We start from the raw sequence: 25,041 nt of genomic DNA on the forward strand, positions 1-25,041 counted from the left end.
TGAGGGAGTCCTGTCGTGAGAGTGTGCATTTTCAAAAAAAAAAAAAAAGGCCCCGATGTTCCCCACAAGGTCGGATTATTTGAGCTCAGTAGATTCAGCGTTGTCTAAGAGCCTCATCACTAAAAGTGAAGGATCAGTTCAAATACGCAGCCTGCATGCTCGGCTGAACGGAGACACGCAGTGACCCACCCGAAAGACTAAAAAACAACATCAAACTGGACAAGAATGAGGGTCTTCACCAGCTCCACATCGTCAGTGAGTACTTTGCTCCTTTATGACCTCTGAGAAGAGCAGGTTTGAAAGAGGCAGGGACTGAGAACACTGCAGTGGCCTTTGTCCTCACCTCCATAATGGGACCATACACCTATGAGCACTAAAGCTGCTGCTCATAGATTCTACCTGTAAGCTTGTGTTGCTTAGGGGGTCACAAATCATCCACCGTGTTAGTCTCCCTCATGAAACAGGTGTTAAAAGAAAGTCAATATAGATGCAATGATTGAAAGAGTCCTCATTTCCCATTGTAGCTCAAACTCGACTTCAGTACAGATAAAGACACCACAGGGTAACGTCTGGCTCCTAATTCAACTCTTTACACTCTCTTTCAGATCTGCTAGGAAGGCAGAGTTCGTCTCCATTTCTGAACTGTGGATGCATCAACTCTCACTTTAGAGGGCACTGAAAGAGTTAACTTCAGATGCACTGGCTCAGCAAATCCACGGGCCTCCCTTAGAAATCAATATATGCTGCTTTAAATTGATATGAGAATCAGCCGGCTCAGGCAGTACATATACTATAGAATCAGATATGACTCGGAATTCATTACATCTGATGGTATCCGTCCTGCCATGCCTCAAAGAGAGGCTTTCAGTGCTGGGCGTTTTTTTTAAAAAATCTTTTGGGGTCATCTCAAATAGAAGTCTTTTGACCTGCAGAATAAAGGCGGGTGCATCTTTACTTCAACATGCAATGAAAAGCAACTGAGGCGTCAGGTAAGAAAGCACAGAAAGGTTTATCCCGATCTATGTGTAGCAGAATTTTAACATTTCAACATTTTTTGTGTGCAAACTTTTTGTATTTTGATTTTTTTGCAGCAAATATCCAGTTTCCAAACAGATTTGACATCCAATAACGTAATAAGTGATAATATCTAGAAATTAATGATGAGAGAGAGCTTTGAATCCCTGAAATGTCTGTCAATCAGTTTGTGGCATAAATCATGAGTTCAGAAGAAAAATGCCACATCTTTGCTATGAACAAATCAATCACTCAGATAAAAAGGAATGATAAACAAGTATACTTAGGCTCCCTATGAATGAGTGGAGACGGAAGGTTAAAATGTGTTTTTTTCCAATTAATGATTCGGCATGGGCCCTCTTCATTTCTCTGATTTGGGAGGTGAAAGGACAGAACAAAACAATTATTTATTGCGAGAGCAGCAAAGGCTTTTGGCAAAAAACCCTTAATCAATAGGTCTCGGTCTTTGTCTCCATCACTTACAGGCAGTTAACAAGACACCTCCTTTCCCAGAGCAATGGAAACCTGACTTTATAGGACAAGATGCAGGATTAGTCAGTGGTTGATCATGTAGGGAACAGGAACATTCGTTCCCTCAGGAATTCTTATTAGCAGAAATAGCGAGAACTTGATTCATCTCACATCTGCAGTTCAGTTTTTGCATTAAATGTATTCATTTTATTCCACAAAAATGTTCAGTACAGCAATGTAAAACACAAATTTAAAAATGTTAAATTATATCTTTAGGAATAGTGGAACTGTGAAACTAAAGCTCTATCATATAGCAAATATGACCGGAAGATAATTGGACCTTTGGAAAGAATTGGACAACTTGATTCACATTCAACATCTAACAAAATGTCCATAGCTACTGGTAGAAAAACACTGCTCCTCCATATCTCAATAGATCCTCACACTGGGTCTTTCTTTGATTCCTGAACTACTATTCTGGTCTACGGCTGTTTCAGTGCTTGCAAAAGACCCAATCACGTGGCACTAGAGGTGCTGCGGCAAGTGGAGATAAATAACACGAATATTACACGCATTCAGTCTGAGTGATGGTTGGCATCAGACAAAAGGAAGAACATTTCCAAGTTCCATGTTTTTAAGTTTGTTCATCAAGGATCGAGTGGGTCCTGAGGCAAAACGTGTTTGTTTTGCAGCATTTTCAAGAGATGTGTCTCAACCGCAGATAGCAAAACACTTAAGGCTGAACACTCTGCTTGAAAGTAAATTATTGCCAACAAATATCGTGCCTCATTGGGACAGTTGGATAAAGCCATAGACACCAGCGTTCTTCAGTCCACAGTCTATAAAAGCAATATGAGACAAATAGAAATTAAGTCGTGGTACTTCCAATTAATACTTCATCTGGCTATCGTATACAATGATGGTTAACAACACAGAGAACCACTGCGGTCATTTGAGATAAAAAACATTCATGCATTATTCTGTGGTCTGGGTTAAATATCAGTAAACTTTGTCCACGGTGTTGCTTCCCTACCCACAGATTTCAATTGTCTCACTGTTTTGATGAATGTCCACTCTGCTTCCGCTGAATTTCTGTTCAACAAAAACCTGATTTCTTTTGCTCACGATAATTCCAAAGTTTTACAAACTTTTCTTAATTTATGGCAGAGCTGCAATATCAAAAATCCCTGCCAGAAATTCATGTAGCATTTTTCCTAACCCCTTTTTTCATATCGCTCCATCTTTAACAAAGACATCATATGCTTCCCCACACACTTGAATATATTCATTGCCCTCTATGTAGATGTAGTTTTATTCCTATTTTTACAGTACTATCTGTCAGCGAGAACAACACCATCTGTGACCGATCAAGTTGTGGACAAGATCCCTTCAGCTGACAAACAGCCGTCCATCCTGTAAATGTGAACTCCAACTTTTCTCCATTATTTAAAAGCTCTTAAACCCACCTGGGGAGGCTGCTTTCATTCTGTACCGTGTGGGTTTATATCTCTTTTTGAAGGGCTTCGTCAAGAAATTGCGAACCTCCTACACACACCTGCTGGCCTGCTGTTGTGCAAATGGAGCTGCTCATTGTTTCTTGAACGACTTTGTAATAAATCTTGCCGATGGAAAAAAAAAAAAAAAATCAACAACCCAGATATCGGAGTCCAGATGTGTAAGTGTGTATGTTTCAGGCAAAGAGAACCGACGGGGGGACAAGGTGAGCACATTAAAGATGTTTTGTCAGACTTTATTCTTCTAAGGGCAAAAGTTTGGCCTTCCCAAGTCGATCTTGAATGCAACTCAGATGCAGAGTGTTGTTTTCCAAGAGGCCTATGAGACCAACTGGTTACCTCAGTTTATTACAATCTTATTCTAAGATCACTGCATAAATATACCCATAAAGAATTACATCAATATTTATGTTGCTCAGATGATGGCAGGATAGAAATGATGCATTCCCAATAGAACCATTCGCCTGACAGTATGCAACTACTTTTATTTTTTATCTCTGCGTTGTCAAGACGGACTGTCTTCAAATTACTGCACGTCGTGAAATGTCTTGAATTACAACTCTCTGCTCTGGTAGGATATTTTGTAATAACCAGGGAATGTCAATATATTGTGAAATAAGTGTAAACTGGAGATGAAACAAGTTTTTGTTTTTCCATGGTTTGAATTCTTTTGGTATCTACTGACAGTTTTAATACAAATGAAATGTGTTGGTTTGATGGGGGACTAAAGTTGCTTATTAAATATTATGTTGTGAGCTCTATTTTCTGTTTGAAAAGAACAGGTCATCAGCCAATTAAATGGATGCCTGACTTTTATAAAGCTAGGGTCATTTACTCTTTTTTTATGCCTCACTCTTCTTCGTTCGGGAACGCCATAAAGCCCATTTTCCAGATACCGACACGAGTGTGTTGACACAGTCTTCACTCTATTTGTGAGCCAATACATATGGTCTGTATACTCAAACGTGTATTAATTACTTCCTTAATGATGGTCAAATCACATCATGTCCCTAGGCCATTTCCCAGCTGTCATGTGACATCAACACATCCGAAAACATTCAGCGGCTCATTCCAGCTATGAGGCCAGAAACAAATCCGTGTCACTCCAAACATGTCTTTCAATGCAACAGCAGCGGTTCCCACAGAAAGCATGTGGCCGAGGAAGTCTTATTTGTATCTTGGAATGACTTAAAAGAATTTTTTTTCCTAATAAATGAGTTAATTTGGCTTTATTTCCCCATGTTACTGTAGTGTTAATTCACAGCAACTTTTAATTGCTCATTCAAAAGTTTTATTACCAGTTTTGTTTTGTTTTTTACCTGCGTCTGTGTGATGAACTGCAGCCGATGTACTCTATTGGTAACTAGGTTACAGGAACCAACACATTAGCGATGACGTGGAAACAACCTGCTTAAAACAGCCCCCACATGTCATCCCTTACATCAAACGATCCATACATAAACAAGAGGTCCATGATAACAGAAAGCTTCTCCATCTCGCTGTTTGTCAGGAAATGGGAGCGGTGGAGCAAGGGGAGATGGTCCACGAGATAATCGATCACAGATGGTGTCATTCTCTCGAGTGGTTGAAAAGTACAAATGAAAAATGTTATAATGGGTTGCCAAATATACTTTGGCGGGTGTCAATATATCTGGGAGCAAGGTCTATGTTGTTGTAATGCCCAGAAGAGACAATGATAAGAACAAACTCTTCATGTTCTACATCAAACACCTATATTACAGCTTCAGGTCCATTTACTGCTCATAACGGTCAAACCGTTGCCCAAAACAAACTCTCTGAAAACAAACAAATGAAAGGCTTTTGACAAAATCCACCTGTCTGCTCCAAATGCCCAGCGATCACAAACCACTTTGTGAAGTTGAATGTAATCTGTAAGCAGGTGCCAAGAAAGAATACCGCCATCATCTCCATCTCTGATGTGTAAGCAGAACAACAGCAATCAAAGAGACGGAAGAGTTGCAGGGGGGCTGAGCGGAGTCTTCCAAACCGCCAGACATGCTGCCATCACTACATCGTCGTCTCTGTATTTACTCCTTCTCCTCATCGAACTGCAGCGAATGTGCGGAAAAAAAGCAGGAAGCAAAATTGTGGGTTGTTCTGTGACCAAAGGCGTGGCGGGGATAGACGGGGAACAGTGAAGGACAGAGGAGCGGCTGCTGGAGGAGGATGATGGACAGGTTGCCTTTGGTCTGGGAAAGCACTGTGGGGATCGCTGTCAGAACCACTGGGGCATGTATCGATTTCCTAAAACACACACACACACACACACACACATACACACACACACACACACACACACACACACAAACTCAAGTGGATGAAAAGTATTGCTTGTCTCTACAGAGGGAGGTTTTTGTATGCACAACAGGACACACACCTCAGTCCACCTGCAGAGAGCTTTTTATCTACCCTGCACCACCTGCTGTGTGGGCGTGTGTGTGCGTGTGCGTGTGTGTGTGTTCTAAGAGTGTGTAAATAGGAAAAGCCATCTGAAAGAAAAATCTAAAATCCACAGCGCTGAGATGTTTGTGAATTAAATCTGAGCTCATACATCATACTCTAGATGTGCAGCTATTATGAAAAAGAATATTCCTATTACTGTAAATACCAAAAGAGTGTTAGTTGGCTCGTCAAGCGTTGTGTTGATCCGACAGGAGAGGACATTAAGTGCACAAATACAAGAGTGCACTGGAGCCACTGGATGCTGCAGTATAACTGGAGACAGAAATGTTCTATAACCCTGCAGATATTGAAGAATCAATTTCAAGTATGTTCCTGCAGTGGTCATTTCATATTCAACCATGATCACATAACCACCAACAAATAATTCAGAAATAAAGGATAATGCAGCCTGAAACTGATAAATCTGAGCAACTTTGACGATCTATTCTAGAAAACTACGAGTTATTCAACTATTGTGATTGAAGTTCAGATCACACAAGGGATGGAGCATTTTCCAAGACTTTCCAGGACTCTTATTTTGACCATAGAGGAGTTGGAAGCCGTCAGCTATGGAGGAGGCAGACATGATAAGAGAGCGAGAATGAGGGTTGTGAAGGCAGCTCGAGTTTGAGAGGTCTTTTACAAAAAAAAAGAAGAAAAAAAAGGAGCAGGGCTGTAGCAAAAGCATAATTAGATAGATAAAGAATAGAAGTCTAGATGAATGCTCACATGCACACACACACCTAAACGGAGAACATAGTATTAGTGTCACACTGGTGTATCTGGTCCTGTGAGTGGGCTGTATGTCTCTGCTCTCAGGAAATACTGGGAGGCCAGCATCAGTCACTGCTGCTACACTGGCCCTGTGAAACCCACAGAAGGCAACATTCTTCACAACAGAACACAGACCGCCCACACACACACACACACACCCAGGCTGATCCTTGTTAACAAGCATTTGTCCAGCCACCCAGTGATGCTTTAAAAAGTTCAGTCAGATGTAATGAAAAAGTTAGAATGAAGAAGAAAATTGTCTGTGTTAAAAAAAGAATGAAGTACTGTAAAGGATAACTTTTAATAATTCATATCTGATCTCACCGACTTATGAATAAATAACCTGGTTCTACTTAACTACTTGTTTTGGCACAATTTTATTTTTTAAAACATTGCCACCATCTAGAATTGCAAAGCAGTTGCAAAACCCTTTCTGCAAAAACTTTATAAAACCTCCTGCTGACAAAGAAAGTCAAACACAGTTACAGTGCATAAATACAATCCCCTACTATATATTGTTAGGCAAATGGGCTTTTCATCCAATTGGACACGTGTTGGATTATCGGGGGGGGGGGGTCAGAATTTTGGCAAAAACTCCAATCATCTAAAATGTGTGTAAAAACTCTGAGACTTGACACGTTGTTGGACTGAATAATTGAGGTCTGATTTGAACTTCTAGCTGGCCTGAGCTACACAATTTTTAAGACCATTCATCTCACCGTATAATCAATAGTCAAGACCGCTGACGAAGAAAGGAGTGAAGGGGAAAATGTAACACACAAACCAGTGTGGTCACTGAGGGTGTGTGTGTGTGTGTGTGTGTGTGTGTGTGTGTGTGTGTGTGTGTGTGTGTGTGTGTGTCATAAACCATTGCTTCCAATCAGAAGCATTTTAACAGAACAACATCTTTATTATATAAGTACATGCCTTCTACCTCTGCACTAGAGCATCTGATGTTACATACATAAGACCCGGCCTACTCATGACATTAACAAGTAAACCAACCCACAAAATAAAACATGCCTGCATAACAACATTGTGCATGAATGCACCCATAAAGATCGACACCTACATGCTTCCTACAGTCATGTATTCAACATGAGGAAACAATCAGTGTTTACATGGACACCTCCAGCTCTGGTTGGTGGAGGCAAAGGGAGCCCTGAGAGCAACCAATGAAGCTGCCAGACAGGAGAGAAATTCCAGCATAACACATAAAAAGAATCTCCCCCCGGTTCTCACTAAATAGACAACGTCTTCTCCCCCAAAACATCTTTCATCCAGAGTCACTCAGCTTTCTGCTTTTGTTTTCTCACCACTGCCGTTGCTTCAACAAGTTGTCAGCAGAGGTGTTACGTCATCTTCTCTGACAAGATAATCACCAGAACGTCCATAAGTGTGTACTTTCAAATGTTAGACTCGATCCCAACTGTTATTTTAACTCCAAAACCTCATTTTTGAGCGCCTCTTGCTTTTTGACTTGTGGTTGAAAATTTTAGCTAAAAATACAATAGTCACTCGCTTTCTTTTCTGCTGGAAATCGGATTAGATCACTGGTATACTCAGGCATCCCTTGAAAACATGAAATATTATATAGCTCTATAAAAGCGCGTTGCTTGGTGCCATTATCATCTAGTGACAAATCTGACATAATCTGAGCGAAAGAACAAAAGAATAAGAACAAAATAACATGAACTGCATCCAAAAAAAAGTATATTTTGCCCCAAACAACACGAGAGTAGCACAGAAATAGCTATATTTCTCAATAGCCAATTATCATGATCCAATTACATATTCATTTGGATTGACAGACTAGTCCATGAGCGCATGCAACACAGCCATGTGGTTAGAGCCAACGGGGGGATTGGGACTGAGCCTAAATGGGTCAAGTTTGAGATTAGAGAGAAAAAAATGTAAAAATTTGCATCAGTAAATAGGATACCATCAGATTCCAATGACCATTAAAAGTTTAGAGCTACTGTAGTCTGAACTGGTCTTAAAAGCTGCTCCAGCCGACCTACACAGTGTCTTATCTGGCTCAGCTGCCAAACACTCTGTGGGCGGTCCAGTGTTTCAGCCCCGAGGTCCAGCCACGGAGGCACCGCATGAAGCCCAGTGATCAAAGGAAAACTCGCTAAGCAACTCAGTCCATGTTAGGACTCTGCCTTTGCTCAGCTCACTCCTACATCATCCAGACCCCTGATGTTGTTGTGAATGCGTCGACATGAATATTTTTCTGTAGTCAAGCAACAGTGTGTGTGTGTGTGTGTGTGTGTGTGTGTGTGTGTGTGTGTGCGTGCATAAGTGTACAATCAAAGAAATTTTAAAAATCCAACACAGCACAGACGAGGACAGCCAAATGTTTAGAACGTTAATAAGGTACATTAGTGAATCAACATGGAAAGCAGAAAAATAGAAAGATGCAAATGACCATCATGATAAGCAAAGTAATCTGGAATCACTTAAGATTATCTATAAATGTGTTGTTGTATATAACACATCATCTTGCTCTGTGTTGCATTTTCACAAGAACAGATTTAACTCTGGAACGCATCAAGGTCCAGACTCCATCAGACAGCAAACCATTAAAAAAAAAATCAGTCAAAATGCACCACATGGTCCAAATCACATCAGACAGGACAGACATAGCTTTATTCATAAACTTAGAAAACACACTTTAAGTAACTGAGACTATGATCATATGAAAGCTGCTGTATACCATTGGCTGTCTCACACTTTTCACTTTTTGTTTGTTGCTGACTCCGACAGCTTTAAAAAAAAGTTTCAGTGTGCACATGGCTTCTGTTTTGGAGTACAGATACAGTCATATTAGAGCCAGATGAATGTCACTCGTAAATACAAATGTGACTAAATGTGATTCTGCTACTGCAGAAATTAAGAATACTTAAATGAGCTACTGGTGATTTCACCCCTAAATGAGTCAGTAGTAAACTTTGTGTTACAAGGACAGCTGCATTGCATCCAGTGAAATTACTACCATTTAAAACAGACACTGCTAGGATAATTAGTCAATCATACATAATCAACAATATAATCAGACTAGTCCAATAATCATGATGCTTGTTCAGATATGTGCTTGCTCAACGGTGATTTAATATGCATTGTAACTCTGCTTTAAACAAGTATGAAGAAGTCAGTTCATTTTCTGCATATTCTCATAACTGTTTTAACTCCGAATGTCCTGTTCCTCAATGCACTCCAGATAGCAGACACCATCCAGTAGATAGTTAAAACAGGCCAGGGTCATTCTATATTATCTGTAGGAGGAGGAAAGACTGAGGTGACAAGAGCATCCCAGAAAAGTTCTTAGCATAGTTTAGACTCTTGGTTCTCCAATGATTGGACTTCCTCTTGATAAGATCTGATGCCATTGAACGAACCCTACACAGAGTTTATGATTCATTTCATTCTGTCTGTTCATTCAACCTTGTGACTTCCTGAAATCTCACATCTTTTTCTTTTGCCGTTTCTGGAATACAAAACACAAGAAAAGTGTTGATCGAGATTGCTGTGATGCCATCTTGTTTTTCCTGGTATGGTCAGAAGACAGTATTACAGTATAAGATTATGGAATTAGAGCAGCAGTAATAGCCTGGTGTTTCATCCACACACCCTGCTCTGCTTGACAGTAAAGCACTCATGGCTGAGTTTAAAGCTCTTCATACTGTGGGCTCCATTTTGCTGTGACATACCACAGATTACATAACTCTGCCACTGTATGGCCCTCAGGCACCAACTATCTGCTTCTGCAGCCACAATCCTGTCAGCCAGCCCTTCCCCCCACCCTAAAAACACATACAGAGTTCTTTCACATAGTTACACACAAGCTAATCGCATAACGTCACACACTCTTCAGCATTGTATCGCCACAGAGCTGGGAGGCAAACCCTAGGCTCACATTCACGATTTCACCAAACGCTGCATGCACCGGAACAAACCAGTACGCATGCACACACAAACAACACAAGACAAAGTTTGGCTTGCTCAGCAAAGCATCACATGGCTAAGTGATGGTGCTGGCCTTCACCGCTGCGCCCCTACATGTGGGACAAAACACCAGCTTAGTCAGGACACTGTAAGAAACAATAGGTTACTATAAGTGGAACTCAACCACAATTTCTTCCAGAATGTTTATAATAATTGGACTTAAAGGGGTTTAAAAAGACCAAACTAAATGTCTCCATGCAGAATGGGTAAAAATCACAACCAAAATAACAGCAATTCTTTTTCTCTTTGCAGAAAAGCGAGAGCCTCCCGTCCAAATTTTATCCACCATGGATGTCATTCTGTCTGATTTTTTTTACTATCTTAACATTTATTAAAGTCTAATAATTAATCCAATATGAATGCAGTTAGATCCTTTGTATTCACATTTACAGCACATGTTCTGCTGACTTTGACATGACCATGGCTACTGGTGATATCTAATGATGTGAAAAGTTTGTTCCTTTCTACTCCGTGCCATCTTTGTGTGTCATTGTTTCTTGGAGATGGCGATAAGACTATGGCACTATCCATGTTCAAATTACAAGGCCAAAAGCCAAAGATAAGATGGTGTTCCTGCTGATCATCTGGTTTTCACAGCCCCACTTGAGACTGATTTGCATTAAAAACTCATCTTTATTCAGTCTATACGATTTCACTGTGATCGTTTATTGAAAAAGGATTCAAGGAAGCTGCAAGATCGTGTCATTTATGCATTTCAATTAGGTCGTACAACCCTTACAACATCCAGGTGCTTTCATAAATGTTGCAGCAGCAGAGCTCAAACGGGGCACAGAGGTGAAGGCGACTGTTTTTGAGTCTATGAGACTGGAATGACAACAAGAAAAATGTCAACCGACATTCATTTCCACATCAGTGGAAACATGAGTCATTATAAGACCTTCACAAGAACAGTAACCCCGTTTTAGAATGAGCTGCTGTTTTTTTTCTTAAACAATTTCACTTGATGTAGATGATTTTTATGTGTGTTTGAGAGTGGAGATGTAGAAGGTCGGTCACCGATAAGGCAACTGGACTACTCTTTGTACTCTACATATATACCACTGAATTCCTTCAGGGCAACTTAAAATAATTCTGAAACTTTTTTGATGTGATTTGCTGCAACCAAAGCAGAGATTAATGTGCATAAAAATGATCATATCAAGACCTATCATTGATATTCATAAGCAATACTACTGGCACTGAAATTAATAGACTCGAGCTATTCTTCTCATGAATAACACGCACGGGTAATTCAATTAACCAGCAGTATCTGAGCTGAAAGCGGTGAAGAAAAAAACCTTCGGCGGCAACAATTATTCAATTTCAGCTTGAATCTAATAGAGTTAAGACGGACTGACCTGAAGCCCAGCAGTTTAATTCAGTTACCATGTGATCATATTAGCCGAGAAGACGTAAACACGCTTATCAGCAGGGACATTAGCGGGAAAACTCAGGGAGACGTGTCTCAATTTCATTTTTGGCTTGCAACAACAAAACCAAAATACAAGACGAGAGTTGCCGTTGTCTGACCTGAAAGGCAGATGAAGGTCATGTAGTCGCCATGACCACCTGTAGCCAGGAATGGCATCTTCTTCTTGGTCCTCCTCTTCACTTGCACAGCAGCAAGCATCTTCTCGTTGTATGGCGTGAAGATCTCCTTGTTGATGGCTGACTTGGCACTCATCTCTCAAGTAGGCAGGCAAATGAACAGCTGACCGAAAACTTTACGTGGACAGGATGAGATCCACTATTACTACAGAGCAGGAGACAATAAAAGGAAAAAACAATGACATTAAATAGAGCAGCTGGACCATGATATAGAAATAGAGAATATCCATCTTGCCAGAAGGAGCTCAGACACTGTGATATATCTCCAAAAGTTCTTTGCCTGTATGCCTCACCAAGGAGGAGGAGAGGCTAAAACAAGTGAGAGGTTCATTCAGTTAAGGAGGTACAGGGCCAGTTGGCATTTTGGTATTAGTCTCTTAAAAAACAATTACAATAGTGTGTGTTCACAGCCTCAGTAGCTCAATAACTTACAACACATACAACTTTGTAGACTCCACTGTGTGTCGTTTGTGGCACGTTCAATTAATACCAGTATTGGAATGGTTATGTCTCTCAGTTTGGCGAGCCAGGGTCCACACTCCATCTCTCCAAATGCTCTGCCAATGTTCTTCTCTGGAGGCACTGCCAGGCACAAGGATGAAGTGACTTCATGCTGAAGCCATTAACAGCAGTGGTAAATTGTACTGGCAAACAGGAGCGATTGTGTTTCCATCATTACAAGATATATGTTGGTAACCGTAAGGTATAGTAAAAAAAAATTCTGCCATACACATTCACTTATGACACACACAGACACATATTACTGCAAACCAAAAAGGCCACACTATTACATCAATCTGTCAGTCTCAACCGTTTCAATCACTGTACTGCAAGGAAAAACAAGCCAGATCGCCAAAAACCCTGCCTGTGTCAAACCAGGCAGGGTTTTGCAATCCAAAAAAAAAAAGTTTTTTTTTCTCACAGTAGAGCAAGCTTTAAAATCTGTGCTCAGCAGCCGAGGAGGAGTGAGAGGAGATAGCTTCATTCTGTGTTATGAAAAGCCTGCAGGAGCCAAAGGTTTCCATGGACAGTCGAAAGCACACAAACCAACGTCTCCAATTCAGTAATAAGAGACTGAATGGCTGCCTTTGTTGATTGTTCATCATTGTTCCAGTTCAGCACTTCAAAAAAATGGAGCATAAAAAACAAATCCACATTCAAATTCTGTTTAGTTCTTCTTTTCAGATAAAGGCACCAGCTGGATCAAACAAGAGGCAACAGGCTTCCAAACAGCGAGAAATTGAGCTCTTCTATGGGGTTTTATTTCTATCTAAACACATGAAAACTAAGAGAGTGCACATGATACAAATATCTTTCAACTTCCATCAATAACTGACCACTCACGGGGCTTAAAATTGCACCAATTATTTTTTTTGGCCCAGTGTGACAAAACCTTTAATTTAAGATTGGTTGTGCATCACTGTGTAGGGCGGGGTTTGTGTGTGGTCTCACGAGTGATTTGCATGAGCGGTCTCGAGTCTGCAAATAAACTTTTCAGAGAAAACCAACCCACCCGAATAGAAAGACAGGAAGTTTGGGGAGAAAATGAAAGAAAGCCATGCCTGGGATCACATGACTGATCATGCCACCAGCGTGATGGAAGCAGTTCTGGACTTCTGTGGGGTATTATGGAATGAATCAGCAGAGTCTCCGGGCAGCTCTGATTGAAGAGACGGCCAACATCCCACAGGATGACATTTGGACGTTGTGCCAGTCCATGAGGAGGAGGATTACCACCATCATCAATCATGATTAAGAACAGGCTAATTGTTGATTCTGTTGAATGTCGAATCATATTCACTTTTTTTTTTATTTTGCTTGTTGTTGATTAAATTGAGATACTGACATGCATGTCATTAATACCTTGGAACGCAAACTACTGAAGCACATTTGAAAGTTGAATTTTTGAAACCCCTGTATTTTTAAAAATCGGCACCAATTAGCCAAATCAAATTTTTTGTAATGCTCTAACACAAAAGGTTCTTAATTTACCTCCAAACTTTTGTTACATGCACTTTTGTCATAACCAACTAAAAGATCTCATTAAATGTACCCCGTTACTATCCTTCTCCTTCCCTCTCCGCTCACTTAGCAAAGCGAGACTTCACAGTAAACAAAAACCTGTGCCAAGAAAGTCCTAGGGGTATTTAAAAGCATCAAATTAATGTGCCCCCCAGATGCCCCAATGTCTCAAGACATCAGCAAACAAACAGACCAAATCGTTCCTCCGAAACATTCTTATTCAAACATTAGGTTAAGATGCCATTTGCTCTGCTGTTGAAGGCAGGAGAGCTTATCCAATCAGAGCCCTTTAAGGAAGTCTGGTATGTGAAAACCGCGCAAAACGGTGCCGCTTGAGTTGTGTGTGCATGTCATACTGAACTCTGATAAAGAATGCAAGCCCAGTAATGTGCCAGTCCAACCTCCCAGTGTCTAAAATATTACAGCATTCAAAACGTGGACATGAGGAGTTTAAACTCCCTTACATCAAAGCTTTCAGCGCATCAACATAGCGATGGTTTCTTAACTAAGATTTTTTTTTTCATTTCCTTGAAAAGAGACAAAATCCTGCAATAAACAACACAAGCACTTTTCTAAATACTTTTCATATTTGCAATCATATGCATTTACATATAAACTGTAAATGTTCACTGCAGTCAAATGAGCTCACTCAATCCGATTGGTTTGCATCCATGTTAATCTCCTTCCCTTCTTCTCAATTGCCGGATGGAACAATGGCCAAAACAGAAATTAACTGGTTTCATTGTTGATTGGCCACTGTTGTTTTTGTTGTTCTCTCACAGCAAATGAGCCCCGTGGAGCTCCTTGCCATGGAAGCCCTAATCTTTCAGCATCTCTTCCTCATCTCCTGCTTCCTCCAGCTGGTTCAGGCTGCCCACATCCCGCTGCAAGCTGTTACCAGGCAAAGGGAAGCACATACCCCCCTCAGGTGACCCACTGAAGCATGACGAGAAGGAGGGATAAAGAGTGGGGGATTCGAGGAAGAAAGAGGAGGTGGTAGACATGAGCCTATCAGCAGTGAAATGTAACCAGCTACAATGCATAGCTTATGGCTTGACTTTGAGCAGTCTTATGCAATGCTCTGCAGGGCTGTGCAATTATATTGGAGGGAGCCAATGTGTGTGTGGCAGTGAAAACCATGTACATATATTTTATTGCTGCTTATCACCCCATTTTGAAGCGTAGTCCCTTTCAAAAACACTTCATTAACTGTGACCATACTGCTGTGCAATCAAAGGAGCAGCGCTGCTCCTGCTCATTCCTTCAGTCCCACTTGCCCGGTGCGTTAATGTAAAATCCATGCTCACGACTCTCCTGGGTCTTCATTGAAACGCAACCTTTGAGTTAGCTGCATGGCCACTTCATTCTACATATCAACAGATATTTTCATTATCAATCAATCTACCTTTGCTTTGTTTTTGTTTTGTTTTTCAGGATTTTTAATTTAGCCTGAAAATTCATTTCCCAAAGCTTGAAGCGATGTCTTCAAATTGCTTGAGTCCAATAAACAGTCCAAAAAAAAAAAAAAAATGTCACTTAAAGATGAATACAACGTATCACAATTAATTAATTTTCTTTTGATCGACATATCCCAATATCTACCCAGTGCTCATCCCCAGTTTGTGCTCATGAGCCACTGGAAACATGCTGCAGAGGCAGAACAGAAGGGCCCTACGGACAGACAAAGAGCCTTATCACACAAAAATGAAGTGTCTTTTAATTTCTTTAGGAGACATGCAAAAAAAGTGAAAGCCAAATCTTTAATTGGCACAAGTTTTAAAAATAATCCATCTGCAGAGGGATTACCAAAATGTATTTACTCTGCTGCTTGGGTAACTAAAATGCTGGCAGCTGGTGGGAGAAGTATTTACACACAAAAGCATGAGAAATCAACCATTTAAGTACGAGGTAGCATACTAGTCTTTTTTTTTTCAGTCCTCTTACCAAACTTTTCACCAGTGAGTCCAAAACTTCACTTTTATGCAAGCATACAGAAAAAGTGACACGCATGGGACAGACACAATATCCCATGCTTATGGTCAGAATTTTGCTTTTTAGATTAGACTTTTGGCAAAACTCAAAAATCCTTTCTCTGTACAAAGTCTACATTGCAGAAGCCAGTGCAAACAGAAGCACTTTGTCCTCATTCCCAGAAAGCAGACGAGCTAGGCTGTATTTTGGATTTCATTCATAAAAGAAAAAAAAAATTTTTCAGAGCATTTTAGAGCCCTTAAGATCAATGTTTGGGAGACTCTCAATGGTGTAACGTCAAGTTTGCGATGAACAAACACACACAGGTGCATTTACAACGTTTCTGTCACAAAGCATATTTAGCTTGTGGACAAGACAAAACATTACAGTCTGTCAAACAATGCCAGCAAGCACAAGCAAAGACGAGGATTTTGGTAAAACTTGTGTTGGGGCGTGGACTAAAACTTGGCTGAAAGGGTGCGATGTACTAAAAAATGACATTTTTAAGATTAAGAACATAAAGTCGTTTGGCAAGACAAGCCATTCAGACAGATAATGTAATCCCCTTTGAGGAGCAGGACCTCTGTATCCACACCTCCTCTCACTTTTTTGACAAACTCTGGAAACTTTCAAAGTAGTTTCTACCATTCCGCACCGCATATCTCAAAGACATCAAACACTTGTGCGGCCTCTCACGCATGTCTTTCATATTGGCTCGTGGTTCTGCTCAATGCTTTGAATTTAAGAGAAAAACCTCCTACAGCGCACACATCTTCACAGATGACATCTTTGGAGAGTGATATCAACACAAAGACCCTTTGAACAATCCAACATTACCACATGAACAGATGGTGGATGTTACCTCTAATGGAATAATAGAAGTATTACGACGGTTCCCTGCTGTTTTTGTACAGTTAACACCGGTCTGGCTTGTATTACATTTCCATTCGGCATTAGTTTAACATCGAGCTACAATAAGTGAGACAAAAGTCAGAATAGAGATGACCTGCAGTATGTTAATGTTTCAGTCAGGGGTCAGTGACCAGCATCGTGTTGGCTGATATGAGAGATTACGCTGTACGACCACACATTCCATTTGAGGCTGAGGAACAGACAAACGGCGGTTATTCTTTGATGTCGGATTGTGAAACATTTGGATCTTATTTCTCCGACACAATCTTGATGAAACTATAGAAACAGTAGTTCCCATTTTCTGTTACTACGATGATAAAAACAAGTACGAGGGCAGGTCAGCATAGTGACGCCCTCGAACGGTCTGACAGCGGTCCAAATCCTAGACCAAATACCAGACAGCAGAGCTCACTAACAGTTCATGATAGCTTATATGTTTGATTCAGGTATGCATGCAATGCTATTCCTGTTCCAATCAAAGATTTGAAAACAAGATACAGTATAAGAAGCTGAAGTGGTATAAGATGCAGCACTAACACTGGGCTTTTTATCCAAACTCTTCAAACATAAATGATAAGCGGCGCTGCGGCTCGATCCACTCCTTTTTACGGGTTCAGCACCTAAAAATGTATTTTCTTTGTTGACAGACACATTGTTCTTACTTCCTCTCACTACTCAAGCTTTATTTCAGCCCTCTCAGGTAAAAAACACATATTTTCCTCATGTCGCTGTGGAGAGGGAGCAGCGTCTTGATTCCTCACAACCAAATCTAAAAAATCTTTTCAATGTGTGACACCGAGTCGGAATCAGAGACTTGAGCACAGTAACAGGGGGTTGACTATTGTGTTTTTCAAAGACAGATACTGATATTTGAAACCAATATTACTTTGCAGATACTGATGAAAAAGAATGGGACTGTTCAAACACATCCTTTTCTCTGAACACCATCTCTAACCTTCGGATTCTGAGCCTTCCCTTCATCTTCTGATGACACACCAAAAATTGCTGCTCTTATTAAATTGAGAACAAAAAAACCCCCACTTGAGTAGGTCTAAGTTTAATGTTTCATTCCCGTCTCCACGGTGAAAGCTGTGTTTCTAAACTACATTACATTTTGCAGCTGCTCTGATCGTCTCATGGCGATGCAGATGTGTTTACATTAGAGGGAGTCTACAGGCCAGTGTGAGCAAACTCATTCTCAGATAACCAACGGAAGAAACCAATATAAGCAGCTTTAATTGGCTGTTTGGAGCGACGTTCCCACTGTTATTGGTCGGCCAATCTATTCCTGAAGCGTTACCACAACATACCTGTAATGCATAGTGTTTGAAAGAACATGAGTGGAAGTTTATTTTGCTGCTGATGTTTTGAGATATAAAATAATAGACACCATGGACAACAGGATAGGGCATTAAAGTGTCTTGATGAATGGGGTCTTGCTCTTTTCCCTGCAAAACAAGGACACAAAAGGTCCCATCCATTTTGTTGTGCGACTCGATTGCTAGTGAAGGTTATATTACAGCACCAAGGAGGTGCAGACTAACCATGAATCAATGAGTGACATGTCACGCTCTCCAAATGAGCTCATCCTTTAAGGCCAGCACCTTATGGCAACAATACATTAAGGAAAGGACTGACCAGTAATGGGTAAACAGAAGAAAGGCAAACATACAACACATACAAATAGCTGTAGGAATACTACCGCAGGAGTCATTATAACAATGACTTAATTGTACGCTCTGCCAATGGAGTGATGAAGTAACAACCTAAAAGCGAATGTACAGTTTGCTTGCATAAGGATAACCCAAGGCAACAGCAATATGTCAACACATGGACTAATAAATTTTGGTATACAAAAAGCAAAATCAGATAAACCATCCGGGTTAAACAAATAGAATTGTAGCTAACACTGCCATTTTCCCCTTTAAATGAAAACAAGCATGGCTTATGAATGTAACAGAACATCAGAGGGAGACCACGATGACTCAGTCTCCAGAGACTCTAAATCTCAGTGTTGACAGGAACACTGACAGGACAGTTTTACTTCCTCATTATGATCTAGTCAAGAAACGGCTCTTTACATCAGCCTTTAATCCCATCTTCTCTGCCAAAAGGACAAGTAGGATTGGCAGACACAAGGAGAGGAGGTGGATTGTCATTATACACAATGACAACTGTAGCTGGACAGTGAAGTAGGAGAAAAGTATAGATTTATCTTTGAAGGCGTGAAAGGAGCCACTTAAGCCCTGAACCCATATTTTAATTTAAGTTGAGAGACACAGGAGTAAAATGATAAGACTCAACTTATGTGCAATCAAATCACCTTCTACAAGTCAACCTGTGGCAGAGATGAGTGGTGGAGTTATGCAAACACTATATTCAATCTTGTCCAAACATTTCTGGCGCCTTAAAAACAATTGACGAATACACAGGATGAAATAATAATACACATCGGTGCAAGAAAATGAAATATTTTGGTTCTTAGTTGATCACAAACAAGACAACATAACATTTGCTCACTACTAACATACATGTTTGGGGGGGATGAAAATGAGATGGTGACCTTGAGAAAACTTGGTCAAGGTCAAATTTCGACTTTTGTACTCATCGCGGATTTTTGGAAGGCAGTCACGTGATACTGTTACGCGTATTTTATTGGCTGACGCCATCCGGAAGTGCGACACGTTCTGTGAGTCTCGGACTTCCGTGAGATACAAAAGTGCTTTAAACAGTCGATAAGAGTCTGGGAAAAGGTAATCCAGATAGAAGGTGGTTTAATATCAGTATGGGGAGGGTTCATAAACATTTAAATTAAAGTAAATCATAAAATAAACTGTTCGTCGCTCTATGGCAGAATCCGTTAATCGTGTGTGGAACAAATTTTACCGTGGGCAACGACGGCGCACTGCAGACCGTTTTAGGTACACATCTCTGCAACCTGATGAGATATAATCACTAAACAAACCGCAACATTTTCAGGAATTCAGAGGCACAAAAATGTGTAGATCAGGGTAAAATGTTGAATTCAGGGGGGTGTCGCGGGATATTGCAGTCTCTGACTGCCTTTTTTTTTTTTTTTACATGTAGTTGTCTCGTTTTGGGGTCAGAGGTGGTCCCTGGGGGCCCAAAGCAGGTTATTTGGTTTGCATATGCCTTGGATCCACACGCACTGTCAGCCAAGTGTTGTAACGCAAACACTGCGCAACTGATGCGTTCATTGTTCAATATTTTAGTAAGTATATTGATTAATACCGATTGTGATTACAATTTCAAGTAATAACGATCCAAAAGACGCGTCACTGACACGGATGACACGGGAGCTCAGCCCACAGCAGTTCAAACAAACTGACTCGTCCGGGATGAGAATTCCACAGAGAAATGTGTGTTGTCATGTATCATATTTGCAAGACACAATTCAGGAAATGTAAAAATTTATGACGCGACGCAGGAAGATAGTTGAGCTTTATTAACATTTTGAAAATGACATAAAACCTGCGCACACTTGTTCCGATCCATCGCAAAGTGGCAGCTTGTTGACGCAGTGAGCGACAATCATCACAAGACAATTCAACTTTCTCCCCCCCCCCCACATACATTTGAAGTGCGTTAGAAGTGTGGAAATAAGGTTTCTTACCGATGCGTCTTCAGCGTTGCGTTCCACGTGCGCTCCGACGATCCTCCGGCTGATTCCTCCCGTTGTTGTCACTGATCGCCCACTTTCAGCGCTCCTTTCCTCACTGTTCGCTCTCTGCTCGCTCCAAACCGCATGTCGTGTTTAACGTGGACTTCCAGGGTAGTTGTTTGTTCTCAAGCGGCGGAGGGAGAGTTCGTTTCCCCTGCTGCCGATTCGGCGGAGACGCACCGTCTGTCTGACCGCGGGTCGGGGCGCGCACACGCGTCTATGCGTGTGTGTGTGTGTGTGTGTGTATGTGTGAGACAGAAACCAGTAGCAGGTTCATACACACACACACACACACACACACACACACACACACACACACACACACACACACACACACACACACACACACACACACACACACACACACACACACACACACAACACTAAGACACGTAGCATGTATTTACTTGTTGTGACATCCTCTTTGACAAACAATGGATAATAATAAACCAAAGCTGAATGAAGTCATGAATGAAACACGTTAAACACAATTTTCCATCTGTGAGGTTTCTGCTGCCGGGGCGTAGGTAGACCCATTTTTAATGAGGCATATGCCACAACTGTTGCATGTTGCGTCTTAGTTCTTATTTTATTAGTAATCTCCAAAAAAAACAACATTATTTTTCTGTGAGAAGGTTTTGTCATATATAAAATAAAAAAGACTGACTGAGGCAGATAGACTCAGTTTTGCTCACTCTGTATTTGAAAATTTGTAAGTCTGCTTGAAGTCCCTCACGTCACACTGCCTCCGGTGGTAAAATGTGGTACTGCATCCTTTTAAGGGGCCCCCAGGAAAGCCAGATTTCTAAGGCTGCGTTCAGACTGCAAGCAAATATAGTAAGAGTGTATTTATACTTCCTCTTATTCGTTTAGAAAGCTGAAATACAGAACTATGGATCTGTTTGAGGACAAACATTTTGCATACAGTGTAGTTGGACGTCTTACAGAGGTGGAAAATTGATTAGAAAGATTATAATATGGGACCTTTAAGTCACCGCTCACATAGCTTAACTCCTTTGAGCTCCAACCAAGCATTCTTCAACAGCTGAGGTTTGGACATGTCAACATATAAGGTTGATGTAAACTGCCAGCAGATTTTGCTGATCTTTTGTTTCTAAAGCCATGCCAAGAGAAATAGTTTCCCTGAGCATTCACAGATGCAGCAGTAAACTGCTTGGAAGTGTGTCAGTCTCGTGTTTTCCTTGACTTGTTGTTCACCATCCAAACTTATTCTCCTGGTTGATCTGGCTTCTTATATAAACAGCGTCTTTATTTTAAGCAGATTTGCACACCATTGACTCACATGATAACTCCAATTTGATGCGCCTCTGTTTCTTTTCTTTCTTCTTTCTAGGTCTTTTTTTTAGCTGATCATTAACATGCTGTACCAGTTGTAATGTAGCAGATGTCCATTTTTCACTTGTGACAGCTAAGCTATTAAACGCCTGATAAAGAAAAAAACGCATCCGAATTGCAGCATAAGAACAGGAGTCTCTCTCATCAAATAAGACTGTTTCTGAAAACACTTTGAAGGAGTATGTTTGCAAATCCATGCTAATCTGCCACAACGCTTAAATCCTTCTGATGTGTCATTAAAAGTGCATAAGACTTGCTGTATTAATACATTTTCAGCCATGACTGCAATGTCTTTACCAATTAATTTTTGAATATAATACAAATATATATATGGATATTTCCTTCCAGCTCCTGAATCTTCCTCTGGATCACATTACAGATTGTCTTGAGATTCCATACTATGAGCTGCACGACCATCTGGTAGAGCATGTGGAAACAGTTCAATCCACTTTGATTTCCACTAGCTGTTCTGCTGAATGTAACTCTGAATCTGGATGGGGATTGTTTTGCTGTTATGGCTGCAAGGTTGTCGCGACAGCCTGGAGAGCGTATTGGGTACAGTGCATGACACACTGTAAAATTACTACACTGCAGCTCTGTACTCCCCTACATGAGTAAACACTTTCACTGGAATGACTCACTCTTTCCAGGTTGAGGGAAAGGTACATAGTGCTTAGAGGGAGAGAAAAATCACACACACACACACACATGCACACAAGCAGAGAGGGTTAAAAGGCCATGAGCTGTTTCCTGCTTGTGAGTTTGGGAATTTGGGCAGCTGATGTTCCCAAGGGGAAACACTGACTGGAGATTTGCTGTAATGAAAGACCCAAACTCTGAACCAAGTCAATATTTGTTTTTAGCTTCAGTGTACCAGGTTCAAAAACCATCTGAAAACTGATTGCCCAACAAATGTGTCGAAAGTCTGACACCGCCCATCACGCTGTCTGACGCTGGGGTTGGATTTTGGATGCTTGACACGCCGCAGAGACTCAGATACTTTTCAGGTTTCCCTCACACGAATCAAAGTTTCCAAGAAGTGTTATCGGACTGGAATCTGTAGGAGGTAAATGGTGATGAGGAAATCATGCATTGGCAGTTATTCTTTTACTAATGTGCACTTTTCTTTCAGCACCGTACCAAATTTGCAAATTGCTTTAATGTTTAGTAAAGTTATTTGGATTTTCATGACTTATTATTTCTTGAGCAACCGGGAGTCCCTAATCCAGTTTATCCTCTTTAAACTATTGTGCCTAATGTCCCCTTAGGTTTTGTATTAAGAAGCTTCTAAGAATTGTTTTCATGCTGTTTGACATCATTGTGCTCTGCACACGCTTGTCACAGTGTGAGGAACTTTTGTATGACCTTGCAATAACATTAAATAGAATATTACACCCTTCCTCTGCATCACATTTCCTTGTCCTTTTGTAGGATGTATTTGGAGTAAGCCAAAACCTTGTAATCTTGTCTGGTATTTAGAAAGTGCTTGTGTGGGTTTTGGGTAAAGATTTTCCACACAACATGAGGCTGTAATGACGACCTCTCCAAAGAATCCGCGGGGTTGAGATGTTAATCGGTGTTGTGTTACCTCCTTTTGAATGAAAGCAATTTCTTTTTCTCAAAAACACCTACAAATGAGGCAGAATCAATTGATTTTACCTGGCACTCGTATTTCCTTTTTATTTCTGCACAATTTCCAAAAACCTTTCCAAAATTAAAATAAATAAATAAAATAAATCCTTTCATTGTGTGACGTTCAAAAGAGGAGCTGTGCAAGACGGTGGGATTAAGGGGAACGATATGCCTCGGTTCCCGTGGTGAGAAGCGTAAACATGAAGATGTGAAGATAGAGGAATGGAACCTTGTGAGGGACCTTTTGCTCTGACCACTGGCTGCCTCTAATCTCCCCACATGAGCAGATGGCTGTACACTCACACACTCCCCTGTAAACTCGTCTGCGGCACTAATCAGTCTGAATTCATACGTTTTGGTTTTCTTTATTCATCACATCGGCCCGCTAACAGAATGAAAGGAGAGCCCACGAGAGTGGAAAATGTCTTATTGTGGTCGAACTGGCATGGATGCATCCCTTCATAAGTGTGTGCAGAGTGTGTGAGTTTACAGAGAATTTGAAATGTTGTATGTCGGACTTTATTTCACCAGAGCTACGTCTTAGAAGTTGCCACATTCATGGAGGTGGACTGTGTGTTTATGTGAGAACCAGGTGGCTGAAACCTCTTATTTGGGTTTCACTTGTCAGGCAAGGAAAGAGGCATGTGTGTCAGTGTGAGTCAGTTGAGCATTACCTGCTGTACTCTCCATGCACATGTCACACCATCAAAGCCCATGGAGTTCAATGATTCACCCTGATGGTCTAACCAGAGTGAAATAGGAAAATATTTAGGTCTGGGATCTGGAATTGATTTTACCTGCTGGTGCCTGATGGATTATCTCTGCCATCTGGCCCCCTAAACATGTATAATAGAAACATGAGAACGCAGTTTAAATAATAGCACTGAACACCTTCCTTGTGTTGCCGCCTTGCCATGTTTAATGGCTATAGATACTTTTTAAGTTGTGTCTGTTTCAGTTTAATGAGTTGTTCTAGGATACAGGTTGTCAAATAGTGCTTTTTTTTAAAGTGTCAATTCTTGGTTCAGACATTGAAAAAGTCATTTTTCAAAGACAGGCACTTTAATTAAATTTGAGGAACACATCAAACATTCATCATCTGAATACCCTGTCAGGCCTGGGTAATAAATTTCATACTCAGATCAATCTCAGCTGCTTTGCTTTATAAAACATGGCATAGAAATTTACATTGATTTTCCTGTTCTGAGTTCTGTATTAGCAATAAAATCTGTTTGTTCAGTGAGTGGCGCAGTTGGTTTGATTTAAAAGAAAACAACTGAGGGAAAGAGGTCTTTAATATTATCACATTTACCTCCAGCAAGATTGTTGGTATGTTGTTTCATCTTAAAGAGTTTCTCTTTTTGAAGACTCAAAATGCATCAACTCAACCGTGAAGCAGAAGTAATACATGCAAAATTCACCAGAAAATGAGGATGTGTGGTGTAAATATCTTCATTTTTAATTTCAGATTTGCATTGCAATATAAATCTGTTCTCTTTTCTTCTTTTCTGCAGGATGTGTGGAAGGAGAACTCATCCTGAATCAAAGTTAATATCCAGGGATGTGTTAGAGTGAGATATTTTAGAGCAAATGACTGGAGCCAAGGACCAAATA

General features: G+C 40.7%; 1 protein-coding gene across 1 annotated transcript in view; it reads right to left on the reverse strand.

The window, feature by feature from the left end:
• The window catches only part of stxbp6 (syntaxin binding protein 6 (amisyn)), a 42,999-nt gene extending 22,325 nt beyond the window's left edge, over nucleotides 1-20,674 (reverse strand). Inside the window, exons 1-2 of the mRNA XM_068339562.1 lie at nucleotides 20,392-20,674; nucleotides 11,775-11,997 (exon numbers count right to left, since the gene is read on the reverse strand). Coding sequence (XP_068195663.1) covers nucleotides 11,775-11,928 — 154 coding nt within the window. The 5' untranslated portion in view covers nucleotides 11,929-11,997; nucleotides 20,392-20,674. The remainder of the gene's footprint in view (nucleotides 1-11,774; nucleotides 11,998-20,391) is intronic.
• Between the last annotated feature and the right edge of the window lie 4,367 nt (nucleotides 20,675-25,041).

This window comes from Antennarius striatus, chromosome 17 (genome assembly GCF_040054535.1).
Source record: "Antennarius striatus isolate MH-2024 chromosome 17, ASM4005453v1, whole genome shotgun sequence".
Taxonomy (NCBI): Eukaryota; Metazoa; Chordata; class Actinopteri; order Lophiiformes; family Antennariidae; genus Antennarius; species Antennarius striatus.